This window comes from Gopherus evgoodei, chromosome 1 (genome assembly GCF_007399415.2).
Source record: "Gopherus evgoodei ecotype Sinaloan lineage chromosome 1, rGopEvg1_v1.p, whole genome shotgun sequence".
Lineage (NCBI taxonomy): Eukaryota > Metazoa > Chordata > Testudines > Testudinidae > Gopherus > Gopherus evgoodei.
The window spans coordinates 196,255,415-196,272,314 of NC_044322.1; the positions used below are offsets into that span (position 1 = coordinate 196,255,415).

The window sequence follows — 16,900 nt, forward strand, 5'->3', positions numbered from 1 at the left end:
CTGCAAACATGTCCTTCCTGGGATGGCTTTGGTGATGTGGACACTTTTTCACCAAGTGGACTGAGTCTACCCAGGACATTTCATATAGTCTACTGAACAATGATCTGACCGACGGTCACTAACAGCCAAGTCTGAAGTGACAACTGTAACCTAGAGGTGAAATATATAAATCCCAGAGCTGACCTTCTGAGCCATCCAGTGCCTGAGTTCTCTCTGAAGACATGGCTTTGTGCTAGAATAAAATGGTTATACATAATGAGCTGATATGGCTTTCGAATAAGATCAGTCTTCAATTATGAAGTGAATAGCAGACATTTGTGATTGCCTTCTCTCTCACTAGTCTGTATTGGAGAAACACATTACATAGTGCAAGGAAGGAGACTCCAGAAAAAAGCTTTCTTAAAACTGAAGGACCTATACTGTATATTTATCTGGGTTTTGGAGCAAATTTTGCAGCTTATGATTTCATACTCAATTATTTATCTGTTTTTGAAGGAAGTTTCATATCAAATGTTTTTAATACTCATCAATACCTTTTCAATAATTATTTCACCTGTGGCCAACAAAAATGTAGTAAAGATGTTCATTTTATTGTTATGACTTTACTAACCAGAGAATTAAATTTACAGCTGTGGAACCATCTTCTGGTGGTAAGGAGGCATTACACCCACATATTATTTCTTTTACAACTTCAAGTCAAATACAAAAAAAAAAATAAAAAGCTGTACAGGGTAACATTCAGGATGCGACACAGACCAGCCTCATATTATGAGGGCAGGAACTCTATGGGGAAAAAACACCGTGGTCATAGATATATGCACATAAATGGACTTATCAATTTGTGATGACATTCATTTTTCTCTGTGTGGCTGAATAATGAGTCTTGAAAATAAGATAATGAAAAGAGGAAAAAATAGGAAAATACATATTAAGTTTCAGAAATCCTTAGGATTACAATGAACTCATGGGACTAGGTTCTGACACTGGTGTCAACCTTTAGTAATTCCATTTTCTTCTTCTCAATGTGACCTGGCAACATCTCAAACAGCTCAGGAAGGTTGAACCAGTTTGGGACTTGGACACACTGAATTACTTTCTTTGCCTCCAGAGAGAAGTGCTTTAACTCACCCATTTACAGCAGCATCCAATCTTCCTCCATGACTTGCCCAGGAACTTGCATCTTTGGGAAAACGTAGCTCACAGTTCCCAGACCAATGTTCCTGGGAGCTGAAGGCAGAGGATCCTTGGCTTAAGGAGTTTGGCTATTGAAACAGCTACATGAAAGGATTGTCTAAACCAGAGTCTGACCATTTTCAAGGCAGACAAAAAAATCCCAAGTCTTAAGGAAGCTTTTCTACTATAAATGGCAAAATGATGATCAAAACTACAATTACTCCTCAAGCAGAATTTCCTTTAACCAGGAAGGGGAAAAGAGCAGAGAAGTCCAGCACCGATATTGCTGGGCAGATTTATGTCACAGGGAAGCTCTTCTATATGGCAGTGAAGGGTGCTATGGAAAACCCTGTAATAGTTAGGCTTCAATCAAAAAACTTCAAGGAAAACCCAGGGAGGTGCCAGAAACAAAGTTAGTTACAAAGGTGGTATTCTTTCCTCTAAGCCCCGGAGGTAACATCTTTTGGATCATTTTTTAAAACCAAGATAGTGACTACTTGCAGCCATCGAAGATTCATTGCTAATTTTTTACTAAGCTTGCAGCAGTGTCCTGGCTGCATTCTAACATGGGTTATTATTTGCCTTTCTATATTTTCCCATGAGTTTTTAGTGGATGACTTTTTTTTCATTTTTTGTCTTAAACTTTATGTAAATGGTTCTGTGCAGTTAATCATCTATGTTTTACACTAGATTTAGATGCATTTCAGTGGTGGAAAAGCTGATCTCTATTCTGTGCATGAGAAGTTTGTAAAGTTCTTTATGAAGAAAAGTGCTTGCTATAAACCTCAGATATTTAAGAATGGACAAACACAATAGCGTACTCTTATGTCTGAGATTTTAGAGGGAATAGTTTCTTAATTTCTTTTTCCTATCAAATAACTCCTTCATTTAAAGCTATGAGGAATGCAATAGCATTTGTAAACTCCATGACACTCATCTTCCACTTCTATTGCAGAAAGTGCTGCATATTCCATCCCTAAACCAGTGTTGGGTCTAAACTTTTGGTGAACTTTGGAGCCAAAAAACACCCAGACTGGCCGTCTCTGCATAATCCTTTCTGAACCTTTTTTTGAACAAAGCACTGACCTGCAAACTACTCATGACACCCCCTTCCTCAAGTAGCCATTAGCCTTTATCTCTATGCATTTACTTGTTAAACTTGCTCTTCCTGTAAAATCTTGATTGATTATGCATGACCATTATCTTTTATTAATCACTTTGTTTACTTCTGTGTATAAATATTGATGCTCACCCCTAATAAAGGCGCCACACTTATTCTAAAGCTTTTGGGGTAGTGTGAGCCCGTTGATCAACGCATTTGTGTCTGGTCTCTGACAGAATTGTGTGCCCATAGCCTCCCGCACGAACTCGGGTGCTGGAGAGGTGAGTAAGGACTTGCTTTATTACCTAACAATTTGGGGGCTCGTCCGGGATACCTTCTGGTGCGGTACCTCTGTCCAGTGGTCAGACCACTCATATATGAATTGGCAAGGCGCCACAGGAGATTTCTCCTAGCCAATTCAATATTGAGGGGTCGTGTATTGGACAGCAGGGTAAACGCCAGTTGGAGGGCTCCTGTCAGACACCATGGGTCAAGGGACTAGCGTGCCTCTTGAGAGTCCGTTGGGGATTGTAAATAAGTTATGGAACGAAGGGAAACTCCCAGTACAGACAGGAATGTCTAGGAAGAAGTTGTACACACTATGTGTAAGGAATTGGACTGGGTATACCGCGGTATTGGCCGACTCGGAGATGAGGTGGCCTTTGTATGGCTCTTTCGAGCAGGCTGCCTTAAGAGGAGTAAAGAGCCAGATCGAAAAAGACCATCCGGGACAGTTATGTTACTGGTTTTGTTGGGACACAGCAGCAGAGCTGTGGAAATCTTTAAAAATTATGGCAGTCAGGTACTCTCCCGAGAGTGAACCCCCTCCAGGTTATTTCGATGAAGGGTGTAGACCACGGCGTGTTTTGACTCGTCAGCTGGTCCCCTCTGCACCTGCCCCTATTCCTCCGCAGGGGGACTCTCTCCTTGTAGCAGAGGGGAATCTGCAGGATCCCAGATTGGAATTTGTGCAGAAGGATGAGGAGGAATTGGAGGGGCAAACCTCGGGAGGAGTAGTTACTAGGCTTAGGTCCAAGCAGGTACAGCAGGGTGCATGCCCCCACCCTGAGGATAGCCCAGAGGATGTCTCCGTCAAATCTCTTGCGAATAATAAAAGTATGGTTATAGAGATGCCTTTACAGGTGCATGATCAACCTTATATGGGCAATGATGGACGGTTGCAACATGCTAGTATTGTGGAATATAAAGGATGGCTAGAATGGGACTTGAAAGAGTGGGGACAGTTGTCAGGGTCTTTTGGGGAAAATCCCCGAAAGATCATAGAACTTCTAGAAAGATTGTTTTTAAGTTATAATCCTACTTATACGGATGTGGATCAGTTGTTAAGTAGAGAGAAAAAGGAAGAATATAAGCTGATGGCTTTAGCTTTTCACGGTGGTGTTCGAGGCAAAGGCCGTGGCCGTGGCAGGGGATTCCAGGGTGCCCGGGGAAGAGGGTCCTGGCGACCCCAGCCATCAGGAAATTGTTTTCAGTGCGGACAGCCTGGTCACTTTAAACGTGAATACCCCTGGGGACGCCCAGAGGGTCTGGTTGCATCCGCAGATGCTTATACAAGTGAGGAATACACCCCTGCACCACCAGCTCAGCCCATCCCCCAGGCCTGGATCAACTACGGGAAACAGCAGCAGCCGCAGCAAACTCAGCCTCCTCAATGACGGTACCCCGGGGGCGAAGGCAAACAATGTGATGGTCTTATTTCCTTAATGTCTTTAGCCGGCTCCTTTCTCACTTTCTCCCCTCCCAGCAAAGAGCCTCGTTTAACCCTTTCAGTCCAGGGACTGCCTGTCTCTTTCCTCATTGATACTGGGGCTACTTTCTCTCTTTTAAATCATGCCCCCTCTCCCTGGCTATCCTCTGAGGTTAAAACTGCGACTGGGGTGGAGGGCAACCCACAGTCTCTGGAACTCACTTTGCCTTTGAATGTTGTTTATGCTGATAAATGTTTTCCTCACCGTTTTCTTTTTTCCCCAGCTTGTCCGATCCCTTTGATGGGCCGGGATTTACTCTGTAAGCTTGAGGCTACTTTAACCTGCACTCCTGAAGGGGTAGGATTATTGATGACAGTGTTAGGAGATTCGGCCCCTACTCAGGGTAATTGGGAAACACCCCTCTCTCTCTCCCCTGACCTCACTGACTTGCCTTCAACCCTCTGGGGAATTTCTGACACTGATGTTGGCCTGCTCCTTTCGGCAGAACCCGTAAGGATTCAGGTGAAGCCTTCCTTAACCCCCCCGTCAGTCCCTCAATACCCCCTGTCGCTGGAAGCCCGGGAGGGCATCCGCCCCATTATCGAGGGATTCATTGCACAAAAGCTAGTCCGCCCTCAGCGCACTCCCTGTAACACCCCTATACTGCCTGTCAAAAAGCCTCCTAAAAAGGACGGAGACCCTGTTCGTTGGCGCTTTGTACAGGATCTACGAGTTGTTAATCAGTATGTGGTCCCTCTTCATGCAGTAGTCCTGACCCAGCTACTATCATCAGCCAAATCCCCTGGGATGCTGAGTGGTTCACTGTTATTGACTTAAAATCAGCTTTTTTCAGCATTCCTGTGCACCCAGACTCTCAGTATCTCTTTGGTTTCACCTGGGAGGGACAAAGTTATGTCTGGCAACGACTTCCTCAAGGCTACAGAGACAGCCCCACGATTTTCAGCCAGTGCCTCCGCCACGAGTTGGAAGGTTTCACCAGTCCGCAGGGATCCACAATGGTCCTATACGTAGATGACATCCTATTAGGTAATCGCGAAAAAGCTGCCCTCCGCATCGATGGTAAGGCACTTTTATTATACCTACACACCAGAGGCCACAAGGTAGACCCTAAAAAGATTCAGTGGGTCTCACAGAAGGTCTGATATCTGGGCTTCCTGTTAACCCCAGAAGGAAGACAGATGGACCCAGCCCGCATAAAGACTATTCAAAACTGCCCTCTACCGAACACCAAGAAACAACTTCGAGGTTTCTTAGGATTAATTGGCTTCTGTCGCCCCTGGTTGCCATCCTGCGGGGAGTTAAGCAAACCGCTCCACCGACTCACTGCTAACCTTGCTCCTGACCCTTTGCAGTGGTCCCCGGACACTATTCAAGCCTTTCAGTTACTCAAGGACAGTGTGGCCTCCTCCATGTCTCTCCGCCCCCCCAATTACAGCAAACCCTTTCACCTTTTTGTCCACGAGAGGGGCGGAATTGCTAGTGGTGTCCTTACCCAGCTGAGCGGGCCCCACCATTTCCCGCTTGCTTTTTACTCTCAGCAAATCGACCCTGTCGCTCAGGGAACCCCATCCTGCACCCGGACTCTGGCAGCAGCTGCCCTGCTGATCACAAAGGCAAAGAGCCTAACCCTGGGTCATTTTACCACGGTTTGGACCTCTCATGCCTTGTCAGCCCTTCTGTGTAGGGGCACAACCCAAGTCTTTTCGGCCCATCGTCAGCAACAGCTAGAGGCCAAACTCTTAAAAGACACTAACCTAATTTTTGAAAGGTGTGGACCCCTTAATCCAGCTACCTTGCTTCCTGACCTGCCAGTCCTCCAGGATCAGCACGACTGTGTGGAAGTAGTTTCCAGCATCTTACAGATAAGAGACAACCTGTTTGACGTGCCACTGGACAACCCCGATTGCATCCTCTTCTCGGACGGAAGCTCCTTCTATGTTGATGGCAAGCGTTTCACTGGTTATGCTGTCACCTCTGAATGGGACATTCAAGAAGCCGCCTCACTGCCAGGCAACTGGGGAGCCCAAGCCGCTGAACTCTATGCCCTGGCCCGAGCTTGCCAGTTGGCCGCTGGTAAGACCGTTACCATTTTTACTGATAGCAAATATGCTTTTGGAGTTGTGCATTGTCATATCCACCTCTGGAAGTTTCGAGGTTTCCAGACAGCTGCCGGTAAACCCATTCAGCACCTCCCCCTCATCCACAAGCTTTTGGACGCCCTCCAAAAACCCTCTGTCCTGGCTGTAGTTCACTGCCGGGCCCATACTAAAGATAGCAGCCCCGTTACCCGTGGGAATGCCCTGGCTGACGCCTCCGCCAAGAAGGCTGCCACCTTACCTTTAGCCATGCCCACATTGGCTATTGCAACCTCCTCCTTTACTCCACCGCACCCCGTACCAGTACCTGCTGCTGAACTAAAATCATGGGAAAGCCTCGGGGCCACTCTGGTCAAAGGGACCTGGCTTATGCCAGATGGCCGAGCCTGCCTCCCTCGCTCCACGTACCCCGTGGCAGTTCGCTGGCACCATGATAAAGGGGGTCACTACGGCACGCACGCCCTCGTGGACACTATCGCTCGCTTTTGGTATGCTCCAGGCATTCAACCCCATTGCCTATCAATAGTGAAAGCATGCAGCACATGTCAGCGTAATGGACCTGCTCCACCTCTTAACAAAATTAAGGGTGGAAGACCTCCGCCTGCTGCTCCATTTCAACATCTTCAAATTGATTTTGCAGATATGCCAAAGGCTTTTGGGAAAAAGCACCTCCTTGTTTTGGTTTGCCCTCTGACTTCCTGGGTCGAAGCTTTTCCTACTGCTAATTGTACTGCTGCCACAGTGGCGAAGATTCTCCTTAGAGATATTGTACCCCGTTTTGGCATCCCTCTTGTGCTCGACTCAGATCGCGGACCTCACTTTACTGGTCATGTCCTTGGCCGTTTAGAACAAGGACTGGGCATTTCACACTCCTTCCATACACCCTACCACCCCCAGTCTAGCGGGAAAGTTGAGCGTATGAATAGGGAACTTAAGTTTACATTGGCTAAATACTGTCAGGAAACAGGATTAAAGTGGCCTCAGGTACTTCCCTTGGTCCTGTTTCACCTTCGTACTCGCCCAACCCACGCATTGGGATTATCCCCCTTTGAACTGCTCTATGGACACCCCCCTTTCAAAGGCGGGGCGCTACCACGTGCTGATGTTTCACTATTGGGAGGGGATCATATGACTGCGTGTCAGTTTCTCTCCCTACAGGCTCGCCTCCGTACCCTTTGGAAAGCCTCGCAGTTTTCCCAGACCGTGCCGCTGGAGGAACAAATCCACCCGTTCCAACCAGGGGACTTCGTCTGGGCCAAAAAGTTCGTTCGTGACGACACCCTCCAGCCAAGGTTTACTGGACCCCACCAGGTTCTTTTGACAACCCAGACTGCAGTGTTCCTGAAAGGATGCAAATCTTGGATCCACCACTCCCACGTCAAGCCAGCCGTAGTGGACCACAGTGACGGACCAGCAGCTCTTGTCACCACTGAGGACACTGCCTTCGACCAGTGGACCAGCTTACCTCTCTCAGACATTAGACTTAAATTAACTCGGAAAAAATGAGAGGACCCTTTATTCTGACAACTGTATGTTTTTTATGCTTTTTTAGTTTATTTTCTGCTTATGAAGATAATGCTTTTATTAGATATTCCCACGAGGTTAAAACTCGTATTTTAGGAAATAGAAGTGATTGCTGGGTATGTACTCAATTTCCAGTAAATGCAGCACAGGGACTCCCCTTCACACCCATTCCCCTAACCACTGCTAATATAACTTGGATGCCACCAACTAGAATAAAAGATCCAGTCAAACCCAATCTTACATGGGACAAAACAGAATGGCTTTAGATATGATGTTAGCAGCCCAGGGAGAAACTTGCGCCCTCATAAATGAAGAATGCTGTGTTTTTGTAAATGACACCTACTCTGACACTTTTCAACGTACCAAACACCTAAGGGAAATGGCTAAAAACTACTCCTCTGGCCAGCCACCTTATAATTGGTGGGAAGCCTTATGGAATTGGCTGCCCGGACTTGGGTGGGTTAAAAACCTCTTGGTGGGTGTTGTTGGGGCCATAGTAGTCCTTATAATACTGTGTTGCTGTATTCAGTGTGTCCCCTCCCTCATAAACTCATGTAAGTCAGTTTATTCTTTTCCCACTTCAGCTAAAAGCCTTACTCTCTTCGAATTGGCCCAGGCTGAAATTGCCAAGCGGCCCTTGAGATCTTGAAATAGGGTGTAGCTTTTTGATTAATAGTTATCTCAAAGCTACAAATGGAGGAATGTTGGGTCTAAACTTTTGGTGAACTTTGGAGCCAAAAAAACACCCAGACTGGCCGTCTCTGCATAATCCTTTCTGAACCTTTTTTTTGAACAAAGCACTGACCTGCAAACTACTCATGACACCCCCTTCCTCAAGTAGCCATTAGCCTTTATCTCTATGCATTTACTTGTTAAACTTGCTTTCCTGTAAAATCTTGATTGATTATGCATGACCATTATCTTTTATTAATCACTTTGTTTACTTCTGTGTATAAATATTGATGCTCACCCCTAATAAAGGCGCCACACTTATTCTAAAGCTTTTGGGGTAGTGTGAGCCCGTTGATCAACGCATTTGTGTCTGGTCTCTGACAGAATTGTGTGCCCATAGCCTCCCGCACGAACTCGGGTGCTGGAGAGGTGAGTAAGGACTTGCTTTATTACCTAACACCAGCACATCATTTTCAACTTTACCATGTCTGAATTTGGCTCCTTGTGAAACACACACTTTATCATGATGGCATTTCCTTATATTAATTGTACTGCTTCCAGTTGAAGCCTGACTTTGTACATGTCTGAAAATTGTTTGCAATATTAAAAGATATTAGCAAAGACAAAGACTTAAACCAGTTCTCAGCAGGATTCTCCCTGCTGACATTTACAACTGTGGAGTGAAAAATGAAGAACTGTGTTCCTTTTTTTTCTCCTGCGATCAATATGTTTGATATATAAATATACTTCAGAAAATATTTGTATCTTTGAACAATTGTTACTTTCAATAGCTATTGTCCATGGAAGCAATCACTGTTTCTATTATCATCCCCTTGGATTGTTATGTATTTCAGTCCTTAGGTCTCCCATTTAAGATGGCTTGCTAGATAACCTGACCTCTCCTTGGCCTGGCACTTTCAATATATGCAGCAGGTCTTCTCAGCAAATCACGTCAGAAGGAAACAGCAGCCTCCTCTCATGTCAGCCTTTCCAAGTGAGTCCACATTGGATGTCAGTGATGATATATGGTGGACTATCGTCCTACAATGAATGCTCCAGCTTTTTAGGCTGAGCATTGGCTAACCTCACTGTATATCAGTATTTGTATAGTAAGAAAGATTATAGTTTAAAAAAACCCTGTTCACGCATGTGTCAGAAAGCTTCCAAAAGTATTACCAAGACTGTGGAGTAATTATGTCTGCCATATCTCGTAATTATAGGCATACCAAAATAAAATTCTTCAACATTTTTTCTAGGCAGATTAATGAAGTGACACATGCACTAATCTACTCCCATTATTAAGACAGCAAATTCCCATCTGATCACCCAATCCAAGTTGAGCACCTGTAATCTCCAATGTGCTGCAGTTAGACTCCAGTCTGTCAGATGAATGCATATCTAAATGGATGAGAAAGCATACTCAGGAGTGCTTTGCTTCTGACCTTGTCAGTTTAAGAAGTTTGACTCTCAATATGGGTCATTCAGACTGAACTCCAGCAATCTGCATTTTAAAAGGCTTACTCAGTTACAAGATATAATATTCTTCAGAGATAGTTCAGGAATACATCAAGAAACATTACAAAGTTTCCAGTTCATGGCAGGATGGGGTAGTTCCATCAGATTCTAGCATGGATGTGTACTTAATTGGAGGTGGTGGTGGCTTGAAAGATGGAGGTCTGTTCATACTAGAATAAAAAAAAGTCTTTGAAAACACAACAGCTAATGATGTAAAAATGGCTATAAGGTTATTAGGGAAAATGGGAAGAGATATAAGGACAAAAGGTAAGAAAGAATTTTGGCCTCATTCTTCTCTAACATTCTGTAGAGTTCATGTCTGTTCTCCCTGTCATAAACAGATAGCTAAGGGTTAATGTTCTTTTACGTGGAAAGGAGTAACCTGAAACACCTGACCAGAGGACCAATCAGGAAACAAGACTTTTTTAAATCTGGGTGGAGGGAAGTTTGTGTTTGAGTCCTTTTGTTTTTTGTCTTCTGCCTGTACTCTCTCTCGGCTATGAGAGGATTTCTGTTTCCCGCTTTCTAATCTTCTGTTTCCCAGTTGTAAGTACAGAAAGGACAGTGGTTTATATGGTTTTTTATTTTGTATTTACATGTGTGTAGTTGCTGGAGTGTTTTGAATTGTGTTCTTTTGAATAAGGCTGTTTATTCATATTTCTTTTAAGCAATTGACCCTGTATTTGTCATCTTAATACAGAGAGACCATTTTTATGTATTTTTCTTTCTTTTTACATAAAGCTTTCTTTTTAAGACCTGTTGGAGTTTTTCTTTAGTGGGGAACTCCAGGGAATTGAGTCTGTGCTCACCAGGGAATTGGTGGGAGGAAGAAGTCAGGGGGAAATCTGTGTGTGTTAGATTTACTAGCCTGACTTTGCATTCCCTCTGGGTGAGGGGGAAAGAGAGATTAGCTCTCGGTACTTCTGTTTTCCAGGACTGGAAATAGGGAGGGTGGAGGCCCTCTGTTTAGATTCACGGAGCTTGTTTCTGTATCTCTCTCCAGGAACCCAGAGAGGGAACACCTGGAGGGGGGAAGGGAAATGTTTATTCCCCTTTGTTGTGAGACTGAAGGAATTTGGGTCTTGGGGTCCCCAGGGAAGGTTGTTGGGGTGACCAGAGTGCCCCAAAACACTCTAATTTTTTGGGTGGTGGCAGCTTTACCAGGTCCAAGCTGGTAACTAAGCTTGGAGGTTTTCATGCTAACACCCACTCTAAGGTCCAAATCTGGGAATATGTTATGACACTCCCACCTACATATTCTACTTTACAGCTCAAAACCATGTTCTGGCATTGATGTGTGCTCTTTTGTACACAGAGGTGGAGGGCTGGGGACAACACACATCTTTTACAACTTGAAGTGCTGTGGTGAAATCCAAAACCTTTGGATAAATAAGGCAACAAGCTGTTGCTTGCATTGATATCTGGAGACACATTTACAAAGATTTATAGCTGTGCATGGAGATTTACAGGGCTCCATAAAGTAAAAGCCCAGTCCCAAGATGTTAACAATCCAAGGATAAATATAATCTTACTGCAGTTAACTGAAAGTTCAGAATAACCAGGGTATGTTTTAAAGGGGTTTAGTTTGCCATCCCTATATTTACCCAAACATTTAATAAAGAACTCAGCTCTCTTATGTGGAATGTTAAATTGAAGCATATTGAACAGTGAATGGGATTAAGCTTCAATTATGTATATCACACAACTGTATGTCTGTACTTGTTCATTTCTACCCATGTTCACATGCATCTACAAAATAAGATAATTATCTGAATTTCATTCTGAAACTTTGGGCTGGAATCCTCACTAATATCTCTATTTCTGCTCACCATTTTTGATACTAATACTTACATTTCTTTTTGGTACTGACACCATTTTCTGATTCCTAAAATGATTAGAAAAGAACAAAACAGAAGCAAGAGCGCTACAAACGCAGGCCAGGAGAAGCGGGCATTCTCTGCATTTCCCACCATGCCTGAAAAAGGGACAGAAAAAAAGAATAATTCAAACTCCAGTTCACAAGGAAAAGCAACATTCTGCCAAAAAAAAAAAGAGGGGGGGTTTCTATTTGATTTAATTAAGCAGGCAACTCCCTTATCCACACATCTATATAGCAAACCCAACCTGTCTAGGACTGCCAGTGTTTTCAAATTTAGATGCATCAGTTTAAGCACGTAAATCCTAATTCAGGCACATAATTAAGTGGCTTCATATCATAGTTGTTGAGATTACAACTCCATTCAAAGTCAACTGAAGCTGCAAATACTCAGCACTTATGAAAAATCAGACTATGATCTGAGTGTTTTCTTTTAAGCACTTACTCTGAAAAAGTTCAGCCTATACATTTTCCACTGTATTCTGGAATTCTATGAGAATGGGAAACCAACATAAACATATCACTAGGGTTGCCATCTGCATCAAAGTTGGGGACACAGATCTAGTTTTCTTAAGTTTGCCCCATGCCCATTACAATTGGTTAAAATATTTTGATTAATTTTTAGGCAGAGATTTATGTGCTGAAAAGATTCTCCATGTTGCTAACCACAGAGAGATAGCCCTCTGAGAATCCACTACAGCTTCATGCATGTTGTGGGGGTTTTAATTAATTCTACAAGATTTCCAGTGCTGGTGAGTGTATTCAATGAAGCTCTAACTCTTTAACTTAATACTGAGTCTTACTGAGCTAACTGAAGGCTCCATACAACTTAAGGCAACACCAGCATTGCAGAGCTGCCACTTGAAGCAAAAATTTGGGCCTGGCCGTGGTACAAGTTATGGGATGGCAGCTGGAAAAGCCCTCTTTCAATTACTGTGGGCAAGTGTGTTAACTCATTATTCACATTGTTAAACAGTTGCTTACAGTGCTAGTCCATTTGAGTCAATTTAACTACTTGTGTGACAGACTGCTCATATAATGTGTGTGAAAAGTTCACAACCTGGCCTTCCAACTGGTACTTTAACTCAGTTTTGTTTTTCCTTTAGCCAACAGCAGTAATAGCTCTGCCCACTGTGCTACTAGTAGTACTAGCAATTTAATGGAACTTTTCATTTACAATTTTTTGGAGCACTGGTTTGTATGACGGTTACAAGGGTAAAACAACCTGACATTCCTGTCAGTGATAGCACAACCACAAGCTCAACATTATCATATTACCACCAACCAATGAAAAGTACTGCATTATAATGGATTTGAAATAAATCATATTTTAACACAGAAACCATGTTGTCAGTCCACTAGTAAGCAAAGGTGGGTAAACACCAGTAACACACTGATATGTCTGTGAAATTCTATACGTGTGTCACGTTGTTAAAAGTTGCAGTACATGACATTTCACAGATTAACCCCATCTTTCAGTTATAGGTGGCTACCCACAAGTAGCATGCTTAGTATGCTCTTTTGCTAAAGATGTGCCAGGATAGAAATACCCAAAGCAGCTGTGATTATCTGCATTGTGGAGACATGAACAGCTATTAGACCCCATATACAACCCTGGTTTGATTAGGTTTTGTTGTTGGTGGTGGTGGTGGTGGTTGGTTGGTTTTCTATTACCAGTGCAACTACTTGAAGCTCTAAGTATTAGTCCCTCAAGTTCTTACATATCTACAAATATTTATGAAGGAGAGAGTAGTAAATGAATGGCTTACCAGTACCATTAACCAATTTCCTTGTAGTTGATAAACCATCGAATTTAGTAAATAAAGCTGGATCAACCATTGTGCTGGAGGACAGATTGCCTAAAAAGATATAGACATACAATGTAAATAGTGTGTTTGATTTTACTGAGCATGATTTTTAGAAGTCACAACCATATATAATTCATGAGAGCCTGAAAGAGTTGAAAACCAGCTGCCAGATTCTGAGTGCCCACTTTCATTTAAAGGGACAAAGCCAACTTTAGTTTTGACCTAAGATCTAAATTTGATATAAACAAAGATTTATATAAAGTAGTTACAAATGTTAAAAACCTCCACTAAACAATGACTTTAGTCACACGGAACTTCTGCGAGAGAGGTAACCATTTCACCTGCTCTACAGATGGAGAAATTGAGTCCAAGAAATATCAAATGACTTACTAAAAAAAATCACAAAGTGAGTTTGGTAGCAGAGCCAATAATATAACCCCAAGTACTGTGTCACACTAAAAAATCACCTTTCTTTGCCTTGTAAACAGTTACATACCTTTCCCATCCTTGCTAGTTTAGCCAAGCTACACAAATTTGTGACTAGTACTTCTTTAGGATTTATTGTCATTTTTCTGGACCTGCCTCCTCAGTTCATCACTATTCCAAAGCAATGGATAAAATAATTAACTACACAACGGCATACATTCTAGATCTGCCCCAACACTTACAGTGCGGTAGGGTTACATTCTCCCTGGAGAGGGTTGTATTCACGTTGCTCTGTTGGGTTGCAGTAGTAGGGTCACTCAGTCCTATTTAAAAACAATCCATTTTCAGAAGTTACTTTACAAGCCATTACTGCCACATCAGGCTTAGTTTTGCTATTTTATGTCCTTTTCTTTTCTGGACTCTGGCAGTAAATGAAATAGCAGACCAGCCTAAAAAAATTATGTATAATGTCTGGTGCCTAAACCTACTATACTCAAATATAAATTTCATTGCAATACTTAATTGGCAAAATAAGGTTGTTAATTCCACAAGAGCCGCACAAACAACCTGTGGGAGATTAAATAATTGAAAAGAAAAAAGAAAAAAGACAATGGCCCTAGCGTTACATGAGACTTCCAGGACATGCGGTTTTTTTTGGTTCTGACCAGAACAGAGAAGTCAAAGAATTTTTTTAATACATTAATCAAATATTGTGCATCTTTTTAAAAATTCAGTTCAAGTTTTAGATGGAAGTTTACATCAGTTCTTACTTTATCAAAACATAATACGTGCTTAGTTCCCATGGGGATGAGCAGGATATAAAAAACCCCAGAGATATTCATTTACTGCAAAATCTTAATCGCTCTATATAGAAGCTTGAACAGCATTACATATTTATTCTTATTAGTGTTTTCCATTTGTACTATGGCAGCACATAGAGAGGATTCAGCTGGGATCAGGGCCTCACTGTGCTAGACACTATTCAAATACAGTCAACAGACACACCTCGCCCTGAAGAGTTGCAATCTAAATACACAAAAATAAAATCAAGAGTGAAAGAAATGAAGTATTATTATTAAAATGTCCCTCACACTATAGATAAACGGATTTCGTTAAAAAGGAAACTATCTGATACAATGTTTTTGTTTTGTTTATCCATGGTTTAGCTAAATTTTTTGTCACTAGGGCTTTATCCCATTCAGATGTCTCATGAACTCATTGCTTCTCTTTGCTTTGCTTGCGTTCTCCACTAATATATTTAATATGTTATAACTACCCTCTCCATGTTCTGGTTCTGCCCAAGGACCTACCTTAATTTTAACATTATGCCTGACATTATTTATAAACGTTTTTAGTTTCAATTTGGGCGCTGAGGAAAATTCCTGCCCTGACAGGCCTGAAGACTCAAGTCCTGCATATGATGACACATATAGCTTAGACAGAAACAGCTTCCTCTCAAGTGCCCTGCCAGTGAACCATAGACCTGACATGAAACCACTGATCACCATTATTGGTGAAAGCGCAGTTCAAACTCCAAGACCCTTTTAGTGTTTGCCCTCTCTGCTACGACAAAGCTTGGCCAATTAATGCCACTTCGGTGGTGGTGGTGGGGAGCGGAGGAGGAAGTGATTTTTGTCATCCTGTCAGCGATAAATTGAAATGTGACCCATTTTGCACAGGCCACCAATGATACCAGATATGGAAACAATTTATGGTCACAGCTGTCCCAAACTAGATTTAAACCAATGATTCCACATAGCTTCTGAGAAACTCATGCCTTGCTCTTCTGATCCAATACCTCAATGCTCATTATCATCACTACACAGAAACTTTTAAAAATATTAGCTTTAGTGTCTTTTGATATATATATTTTGTTAGCAAGTTATAATTTCCCACATGTGCTGCATGAGACCTTATTTTATGCTGGTGAAGTCCACAGACACCAACTACAGGCAGCAGCGGATTAATGATTTTGCCTCCCTTAGGCCCTGAAATAATTGCCGCTCCCGGCCCCGTAGGAACTCGTTTTAGTTTTTTTACAAATTCGTTTGAACTAAAATCAATCTAAATATCATTAAAATAATAGAACATTTAGAAGTTTTATTATAAATAAAATTACAATTACAGCGGACCCTCCCTCGAACACACGTCTGTATAGTCTGATTTCGCTTATAGTGCAGGACCACGCATGGACCCAAACTCTGCATTCAAACAGGGGTCCAGAGCAGTTTAGGATTCTTGTGAGTATGTTTACTAAATGGCGTCGTGCCGTCATTGGTGGTTTCTATGATTGGTAGAATCGTGGCGTCACTGATGCTGCGATTACAAAAATGCTGCTATTATAAATTTGCCACTCCTGCAAATTTGTCGGCCTAGGTGATAATACGCCGCTGACCACAGGAGCTTTAGTTGGGAATGCGTAAGGTGGAGGTGGAGAGGACTAGGTAAACATGAGGTTTGAGTATTAACTTCAAAGATCATCAACCCAATTCCAACTCTAGATTCCTGCCTGTGGCCTAGTAATTACACTTTGGAGTGGTCACGGCAAGCAGCACAATGTGATGCTACCTGTTTTAGAGCACAGTTTGCACCCAGCGGCGACTTGCATAAGTTCAAATCAATAAACCTGAAGTAAGTGAGCTAGGGGAAGGTTTGGGTTCATGTGCCAGCTGTTCACCCAGGTCATTTCAAGAAAGAGGTTTTTGTTATGTCTTTTTTTCTAAGTTGCTAAGTTCTTCTAAGTGTATTGAAATAAATCTACTGGTGGAGGGGAAAGAAAAAAAATCTTATTAGGAATTCCTGTCAGGAATACAGCCCCATGTGTATCCAATATCAGACTTTGCATTATAACACAAAATAACATTCAGGAACATGTGTCAGAAACAGTTTTGGTGTGAGCGATCAATATTAGCTTGTTTGATCCTTATTTTTTGTGTGTGAACCATTACAAACAGAATAACATGCCATAGGGGATTTCT

At 42.5% G+C, this 16,900-nt stretch overlaps 1 protein-coding gene across 1 annotated transcript in view; it reads right to left on the bottom strand.

Moving 5' to 3' along the window:
* Positions 1–569: 569 nt before the first annotated feature.
* Positions 570–16,900, bottom strand: part of CD96 (CD96 molecule) — a 50,712-nt gene continuing 34,381 nt past the window's right edge. Inside the window, exons 12-16 of the mRNA XM_030581960.1 lie at positions 14,165–14,245; positions 13,458–13,547; positions 11,664–11,787; positions 8,758–9,982; positions 570–2,166 (exon numbers count right to left, since the gene is read on the bottom strand). Coding sequence (XP_030437820.1) covers positions 9,874–9,982; positions 11,664–11,787; positions 13,458–13,547; positions 14,165–14,245 — 404 coding nt within the window. The 3' untranslated portion in view covers positions 570–2,166; positions 8,758–9,873. The remainder of the gene's footprint in view (positions 2,167–8,757; positions 9,983–11,663; positions 11,788–13,457; positions 13,548–14,164; positions 14,246–16,900) is intronic.